This window comes from Rattus rattus, chromosome 3 (genome assembly GCF_011064425.1).
Source record: "Rattus rattus isolate New Zealand chromosome 3, Rrattus_CSIRO_v1, whole genome shotgun sequence".
Classification (NCBI taxonomy): Eukaryota; Metazoa; Chordata; class Mammalia; order Rodentia; family Muridae; genus Rattus; species Rattus rattus.
The window spans coordinates 205,302,122-205,311,445 of NC_046156.1; the positions used below are offsets into that span (position 1 = coordinate 205,302,122).

The 9,324-nt window shown below is 42.6% G+C and overlaps 1 protein-coding gene across 1 annotated transcript; it reads right to left on the minus strand.

Moving 5' to 3' along the window:
- Nucleotides 1-4,844: 4,844 nt before the first annotated feature.
- Nucleotides 4,845-6,459, minus strand: Rps23 (ribosomal protein S23). The gene is made up of 4 exons (XM_032899056.1): nucleotides 6,356-6,459; nucleotides 5,793-5,952; nucleotides 5,117-5,237; nucleotides 4,845-5,006 (listed from the first exon to the last, which is right to left on the minus strand). Exons 1-4 carry the CDS (start codon nucleotides 6,357-6,359, stop codon nucleotides 4,860-4,862), a joined length of 432 nt encoding a protein of 143 aa, XP_032754947.1. The 5' UTR covers nucleotides 6,360-6,459; the 3' UTR covers nucleotides 4,845-4,859.
- Between the last annotated feature and the right edge of the window lie 2,865 nt (nucleotides 6,460-9,324).

Consider the following 9,324-nt stretch of genomic DNA (forward strand, 5'->3'; position numbering starts at 1 on the left):
GTTCTCACACTGTAGCTCAAGGAGGCCTCAAAATCAATATGTAACCTAGGCAGGCCTCAAACTCATGGTAATTCTCCTTCCTCAGCCTCCAGAGTGCTTGTATTGCAGGTGTAAGATAATGTGCTCATCTTAAGCTTCAATATTTTATAGTGTGTGATAAGTGTTTTTGCCTTTTATTCTTCAGTTTGGTAGTGATCTAGGAACTGTATCACAGCCCTTGCTTTTCCTTTGATGATGTCAGCAGCGACATCTAGTGGTCTTGGTGCCAAGTGCCCTTCAGAGTTAGTCCTCTTTTGAAAAGTATTAAAAGTGACCAACCCCACATGTATTTTATGTTCAAATCAACCTATCTAATAATAAGCCCATAGCTCTGTGATACGTTCTTGGATTTCTTTAGAAGTGTCACATGTCCTGAAGCCATTCCTAGTTACAAAGAAGAATGCTAGCAAAGGCGGTACGCGGTGTTAACAGGAAACCACACAGTTCAACAGATCTGCAGTGTTTGATGATTAGCAGTTCCCAGGCTTTGCCTGGCAAATCACACTATGTCTCTGTTGGAGGCTTGATTTACCTCGGTAATCACAGAGCCAGAGGCTGAAGGACGATAACATTATGAAAGTAGCCACGACTACTATCCAATGGGTTTTTAGCTACCTGTAATCCCAGCATTTGAGAGGCTGAGGTAGAAGGATTACCAAGAGTCCAAGGCCACACTGGCTACATAATGACTGCCAAGCCAGGTAGGCCCACTTACCAAAGCTCTACTCAAGCAAGAAAAATAAATGTTCTACACAACATTTGTCACTTGACTGTCCCCACATCTTTATTTTACTGATGGTCCACGTACTCAGCAGCTATACAGATGTTCTTGTATGGTCAGTGTTGTGGCTACACCATCAGAATGTATGGAAAACTCTAAATTATGGGAAATTTTAAACATAAAAGTGGAGACTGGTTTGATCCCTCACACATCTAAAAGTCAGGATGAATGAGCGCACCAAGACGGCGTTGTATTTGCTTCACTTACTTCCTCAGTTGTTCCAGGGCCTTACAACAAATTACAGACATTGTGCCATTTGTTTCTATGAATACAGACTTTGTCTTTGATCTTGTCCATTGATTTTTGATCTGTTTTTCAATCGTTGAAAATTGTAACCCTTAGGACTGGAGAGATGGCTCAACGCTTAAGAGTACTGACTGCTCTTCCAGAGGTCCTGAGCTCAATTCCCAGCAACCACATGGTGGCTCACAACCATCTGTAATGGGATCTGATGCCCTCTTCTGGTGTGTCTGAAGATGGCGGCAGTGTACTCATATATAAAATAAGTAACTTACTGAAAACAAAGACATGTAACCCCTAAACTTTGGTGTTTTGGTTCTTTTCTTTTTTCTCTGATGGTGGGCTTCATACCCATGTTGTGATTGTAAATTTACCAGAGTCTTTGGGCCAATTTCATTTTCAATGACTGTAATCAAGCCATTGAGTACAACCACAGCAGAATGGCCAGGTGCATTTTACAGGTTCCATAGGAGGTATCAGTGATGTGGTTTGTCCCCCACAGGTCCGTTCATGGGGTGGGAAGAAGTGTGTTGACAGTAAATAAGCCCCTGCATGGCTTATACCTCAGATCCTGCCTCCAAGTTCCTACCTTGAGTTCCTGCCTTGACCTCTCTCAGGGATGAACTGTTCCCTGGAAGTGCAAGATAAAATAAACTATTTGCTCCCCATGTTACCTGTGATCTTCCTCACTACAATACAAATGGTAACTATATACCCCAGTTCTAGGGGACCCAACACTCACTTCTGGTTTCCATGAGAACCATACACACATGGTATACATGTCTACATTGAGGCAAAATACTCATGCACAGTAAAAATCCTTTTTTTAAAACTTATTTTATGTATATGAGTACACTGTAGCTGTCTTCAGACATACCAGAAGAGGGCATCAAATCTCATTATAGATGGTTGTGAGCCAACATGTAGTTGCTGGGAATTGAACTCAGGACCTCCGGAAGAACAGCTAGTGCTCTTAACCGCTGAGCCATCTCTCCAGCCTCATATTTATATTTTGGTATACAATGCTTTATCTGCATATACACCTTTCAAGAAGAGAGTATCAGACCACATTATAGATGGTTTTGAGCCATCATGTGGTTGCTAGGAATTAACACAGGACATCTGAAAGAGCATACAGTGCTCTTAACCACTAAGCTCAAGTGAGCGTGGGCATGTACACACACAACTCTACCAGAAACTCGTATCGGGATGCTCCTACACCCCTTAAAATTCATCTGTAGGACAAAACTAGATCAAGAATCATGCCTGATGAGTGAACACACAGCATGGGAAAGAGAAAAAGGCATGTAATAATGGGACCATGTGTGTGTACACACAATACAATGTGTAAAATACAGAATGAATGGAAATGACTCTAGCTGATGTCAAGGTGACAAGGAACTAGCCAGCAAAGCCTATGGTCAAGATCACTGGTAAAGGACCTGCAGAGGGAGTAGGTACTTCTTACTAGATATTACTAACAGTAGCACTCCATAGGCCGAGAATATTGAAACCACCACACATACAGTATAACCTTTTAAAAATGCCTTCTTGTATTTCTAGTTGCTACAGTACACCGATTTCATTATGTTATTTAAAAACCACATGAACATTTGTCTGTGTGAAGATCTGAGCACAATGAGTGGTCCCTAGAGAGGCCAGAAAAGTTTCAGATATCCAGAGCTGCAGTTATCGTTGTGTTCTGCTGGACATGTGGAGAACCCAGGTCCAAGTGTGTGTATAAACCACTAACTTGTTTCTCTAGTCCCAGCAATAGTTTTATGGCTAAATAGTATATCATTTTTTAATATACCACAAGCTAGCTGCCTCTCCTGTAGATTTATTTCTAGTCCTTGGCTGTCACAAAGTTACCATAAATATTTGTGCACAGGATTTAAATTATGGGCATATATTTTGTGTAACTACCTGGGAATTTAATGGCTTAGGTCTATGTGTACTGCATAACTTCATACAGAATTGCCAATCCCAACAGACAGATGGAAGATCCAGTTTAGTATTTTGCAAGTACCCTGCATAGATTATAATCTGCGTGATTTTAATAGGACTGCTTTACTTCTGAAGTTAGCAAGCAGATACGAAGCCTTTGAGTATATGACTTGAAAATACTCGTTGCCTTTTAATTTTAGATCTTCAAAAACACTAGTTTAAAAACTTGACCAAACCCAAAATTTGACAAAGTGTCTTGGTGTGCCGTATACATCTTTTATAAGACATTCTTGGAGGAACAACTAAGGACCTTACCTTAACACAGGTTAAAGATGCTTGTTTCTTGATTCACCTTGTTCCTGTTTAGAAACTAGAATTTCACCACTCATTTTTGTCATCAGTCTTAATACTACCGCTATAAATTGTCTGAAAGTCAAGTCACCCGTAATATTTTTTAAATTACCCTAGTTCTTCCATACATTTTACAATGTTCTCCATTCTGAAAGAGGGGCAGAAACTGTCCCAAGTTGTTCATTCCTTTCTCAGACCATTTTTTTTAAGAAGGCTTCATTATGATCCTTACTGACCTTCAAGTCCAGTCTTCCTTCCCCGATGAGATTAAAGGTGTGAGCCTCTGCCACAGCTTTCTTGCTCATTGGGAAAAGACATGGAGACGTAAATGTGGGAAGGATAGGGCTTTGTTTACCAACACCGATGGTCATAGAGGAACTTAAAATCATTTCCACACACTGGATTGAGTTTGGTAGCCACTGTACTGAGGGGCTATGTAGCTGGTTTAAAAAGGGTTGGGGGAAACATGTAAGAGTTAAATACACAAGAAGCTCTTGAGTACAGGTTCAGCTGTACAAAGATGGAGAACAAGGTTCTCCCTGGCCCTGGGAGCCTGAGTTCCAACTCTCCTCCCATTGTCCTAGTAGTAGCTATACACCCATGCCAGATGTCACAAGAAGCCTCTGTTCCTAAATGCACTCCCTGGTAGGGTTGACCAGTGAAGTCTGAACACCAGTTGACCAGTGGATGCCTCAACTAAGGTTCCCACCTATGAAACATTGTATGGAATCTACAGGCAGACCTGCTCTACCCTAGTGCAGATATAATCATCTTTCATTTATAATCTCCCCTTGAGACAGAGAACACCCTGTGACCAGCAAGGTTTAAAAGGTAAAGGCGAGGCTTTGCAGAGACTGAAGAATGGTTTGAGCCAATTAAGTACAAAAATAGTCAACCAGCAAGAGCAAAGCTGACATGGGTTGTTCTTTACCCATTTAATTTAAACTGGTCCTGCAGTTTCCAAGTACTTCACTGTTAAGGTAGGGTATGGACTCTCCCTTACTCAAGCCTTTCCCTGTGTTCTCAGTTTACCTTGGCCCAAGCTCCTCAGCACTATCATCTAATGCACAGATCACGTGGGTTGCACCCCTTCCCATACACTCAAAACATTCTTCCTGCCTCAGGCTCCCAAGGGCTGGGATTATAGTCCCACGAACAGGCAGTCTTTTCTAGGACTCTCTGGAACTTTCTGCATGCTAAGAATTCTCACTCACAAACACTGAAAATTATAGTACAGATGACAACATTAAACTTGAACTGCCAAGAATAGAAATGCAGAGCACTTTTAGAGTCCTGTGCACAATGACACTGTTCACTCGTCACAGGGTTATTTCTATGCTGTAACTGTGTGGAACAAGCCCCACTTACATTACAAAATACTTTAGCAACTGTCTCCTATAACTGGTGAAAGCCAGATATATTTGGCGTTTCAGGGTAGGAAGTAAGACACAAAGTATTTTTTCTGTATATGAAAATTTATTCTGTTTCCATTGTCAAAATTTTATGATCTTGGTCTTTCCTTCTTGCCTTTGTACAGAGCCAAAAGAGAAACATTGGCTACTTTAACCACCTTAAAGCGGACTCCAGGAATATCACCCACGGCATGGCCTTTGCGACCAAATCCAGCAACCAGAACTTCATCATTTTCCTGAAATAAAATAAAGTCCATCATAGGCATTACTGGCAATTAAAAGAAATACCCACTTCCCAGAGTAAATAATTTGAAGACCCACCCCCCCAGCACAATCATAAAGTCACCTCAATGAAGTTCAAGCAACCGTCATTGGGCACGAACGCTGTGATCTTCTTGCCGTTCTTAATGAGCTGCACCCTGACACACTTCCGGATGGCAGAATTTGGCTGTTTGGCTTCAACCCCTCTGCAACATCAATGGCACGTGAGTTAATAAGGTTTTAAAAAATGATTACTAATAAAGCAGAAGCAGTTCCTACTCAATCCAATCTCAAATCCTGCAGATGCCACCATTTCAACGAAGTTTCCCCAGACAAAACAGAACTAGTAAGCTGGAGTTGTAAAAATTAGTGTTGCTAAATTTGTGAACACTACACACACACACAAAAAAAATCACCATTTTAGAAAGTCAATGCATCCTTAACATGCTAGAAAAGTAATTTTCTCAACTCCAAAAAGGTCCTAAGAACTGTACCAGCTGGTTAAGGTACAGTTCCCACACTGTTCAATATATGCATTAGTATGTATTATTACCTGTTACCTTTCACGCCTTCCAGACTACGGTTGAAATTAAAAACTTTACTAACCCCCAGCAGTAGTCCTAACATAAGCAAGGATACTTGCCATTCTCTCTCCTAATAAAACCCAGACCAACTCAGGCTCACGATCATTTGCAACTTTTTAAGAATCAGTTCGTTCTCAATTACGGTAAATTAACGCTTTTAGGGCGCCTTTCACTTACACTTTTTCCAGCACAATTCCCTTTGCATGAGAGGCACCCCCAAACGGATTGGCCTTCAGGGCTGTGCCCAAGTGGGCTTTCTTGTACTGTTTATCATGCCACTTCTGGTCCCGTCGGTGACTGCGGAGCTTCCGGGCAGTACGGAGACCACGACACTTACCTGAAAAAGAAACACCGAACCCTCCGTAAACCCTCCGAACCCGCGCTTCCACACACGATCCTCGGCAGGAGGTACTTTTACGTCAGAGTCCTGCGTCTCCTCTTAGTCCGTGGATCAATTACCCTCGAAATTCCCTAACTAATTCAGAGATGCACACAAAACCTGGGTAGGGATTTTTCAGTTTATTTACATTTCTAGTGCAATGGGTCTGGAGCAGGGGCCCGGCAAGGCAGCCCGTAGGCCGCAGGAACTCATCCGCACGGCCACGTGCCCGCGAGCCGGCGCCCCTTCTCCCGGCCTCCGCCGGGATACAACCTGCTCCCCGCTGTATCGACCCACGACAGCCCGTACTACGAGCTCTAGGTCCCTCCAGCAGCCCCTCAGCCCAGCCCACACAGCTCACCCATCTTGCCGGCGCCACGGGCCCGAGAGAAAGAGAGAAGAGAGGCAGGAAGGACCCACAAGGCACTGCGGGAAGCCCCGCCCCAGCCAAGGGCCCCGTGCGGCCGTCCGAGCGGCGCCTGTACCGCTGTGTGTAGGTGAGTGGAGGGATGATCTTTGGAAACGACTCAGTGCCTCCGCTTTTCTGAAACACAGTCTGAGTTTTATTTAATATTCATTAAATTCAAGGCGATCTCATTTACGCTGGTTTTTTTTTTCAGGCAAATGACAAGGATAGAGGTATACGGACTACCAATCCCAGAAATCTTTGCGCTAATTACTCATTGCGCAGGCGTCCCATGCAAACCGCTCAGGTGCAGGACTGGGCGGTGTTAATTCGGAGAGGGCGGAGCGAGGTGGGGCTTGGCAGAACGGGCGGTCCCCAGTTTCACTGAGAGGTGGGATCTTGAAGTGTATTTAGGAAATGAGGTTTCTGCTTACAGGTTCACACGCTTCACAGTAAATTATAAATTTTAATGAGGCAATGATTCAGTGATGAAAAATCTAGCCAGACTTGAGCTTTTAAACAGTGAGCTGGCATTTGTTGATTGTGAATCCTTGCTTAATTGTAGTACCTTTACAACACGAGTGTTTCCTGTAAATGAAGTAAATACAACGTTTTTCTGGAATGTTGAGCCACTTAGCGAAAATTTTAATGGCTTTGCACTGGAGATTTGGCAGTTAAGAGAATGAAGATTTCTGCTCGTTAAGTTTATATTCTAGGTAAAGGGCCAGAGTACATAAATATAAAGAATATCTTTATATACTGACAGATGTTATAGAAAAGTACAGTTTTGTATGCAGGGGTACATTTAAGATGGTATCGCTGGGGCTGGAGAGATGGCTCAGAGGTTAAGAGCACTGACTGCTCTTCCAGAGGTCCTGAGTTCAATTCCCAGCAACCACATGGTGGCTCACAACTATCTGTAATAGGATCTGATGCTCTCTTCTGGTGTGTCTGAGGACAGCTACAGTGTGGACAGCTAAGTGCCACTCTAAAGTTTTAAGCTGGGGGATTCTTAAATACTATATACGTTTTTTCTGAGTTCAGTTGTAAAGAGACAAAAACAAATGAATCCGGAAACCATTTAGGAAAGTGCAATTGTAAAGACGGGAGGTGATAGCCCTGGAGGGGCTGAGGGTGACCTTACTGGATTGGTTTTATTGTTCTGCAGTAGAGCCAACAGGATTTTTGAGGCCTGGATCTTGAGTAAGAAGGAAAATTCCTGAAAAGAATATGTCTATCGAGGCTGATCTGGTGATTAGAATTTCGGTTCTGTGAAGAGATTGGAATATAGGTTCAAAGGCTAATTAACTTGAGCTCAATTTAGCCCTTTGATCAGCCTATCCTTGCCTACTCTGATTTGGAACTCATACTGTGGCTAATAGATACAAACCTATTTAAATGTATTAACTTAGCCGACTAGTAGCTTCCACCAATCCAAAAGCTAAGAATATCGTCGTACAGCATCTTGAGCCTATAAGAAAAACTCTTCCCCATCTTGATGTATCTACCTCTCTGGTGTACCCACCAATCTATTTTAAACTTGCCTTGATTTATGAGTCTTTTGTTAACACAATAAAAACTTCATGAAATTGCTTCATGGAACATGGAATTTGGGATAAGCTAAATCTGTTTTCCCAGGCCACTCAAAATGTCTCCAGAATAAATCGTCTCTTATTCCTTTAAAAATGAGAACTGTGGCTTTTGCATCGTCATGAATTAACTACCTCCCCCTTGATTTTTGACTTGAACAATTGTGTTATTAAGTGGAAAGTGCTGCAAAGGTTTTTTGTTGCTTATTTATTTATTTATTTATTTATTTATGTGACATTCTGTAGTACAGGCTGGCCTTGAACTGATCTTCCTGCCCTAGTTTCCTGAGTGCTGTGATTGCAGGCATGAACCACCACACCCAGTTTGGAGGAGCGTATTTTTTTTTCTTTTTTTCTTTCTTTCTTTTTTTCAGAGCTGGGGACCGAACCCAGGGCCTTGCGCTTGCTAGGCAAGCGCTCTACCACTGAGTTAAATCCCCAACCCCTGGAGGAGCGTATTTTTAAGGGGAAAGTAAATGCTCTGTGTTTACGTGTGTTCAGTTTTGCACCCGGGGATGTGAAGTGGATAGGTAGACCTAAGTTCCAGAAAGATGGTGGACAGATATTGAAAACTCTGGTTCTGTGTGAACCATAGAAAGAGAAAACAGCACATGGCCTTAAGGAAAGCTCAGGGGAAGAAACTGAAAAGAGCCATTTGCTAGCCTCTTCTTCAGCACCGCTGTGAATACCTGCATACCTCTGGACAAATGGCAAGGCGATGGAGGTCTCTCATGAAGACCACTATGATGATATTCTCTCAGACAAAGACATGGTGGGGGTCAGTAACCCCCTTTGCAATTTGCCTAGTCAGTGGTTGTTTGATAACATCCTTTTTACTTGAGAAACAAGCACTTCCTTTGCCTAGACAAGGCCAGAAGCCTCCTGTCCTAAGAAAATCCTGTTTTACAACTTAATGAAGCCAACTAGAGCTGGAAACACAAGGAAACAACTATCTCTCTAAATAGAGGTGTTCTGAAATAAACCAAGAGTCCCTCATTCCACACAGTTGACCACAGACTCTCAACTAAACCTATCCACTTTCTGAGGTCTAACTCAACAACATAACTTCTTTTCTTTCCTCTTCTCCACCTCTCTTTATTAGACTCAGGCCAAATCCTGATCTTGACCATCATGACAGTCTAAGCAGCTGCCTCCATTTTTTGTCTCACAGAATCTCACTACTGAACTTTCCCTCCCCCACCTCTGGACAACTGCCACGATCCTGAGTTCACCCGACTTGCTATTTTTTCTCTCTTTCCCAAAGTCCAATAGAATTGTCCTAGGACTTCCTTCCGAGACTGCCTGTAAATTATTTTTACCAGTAAGACAAAGAAT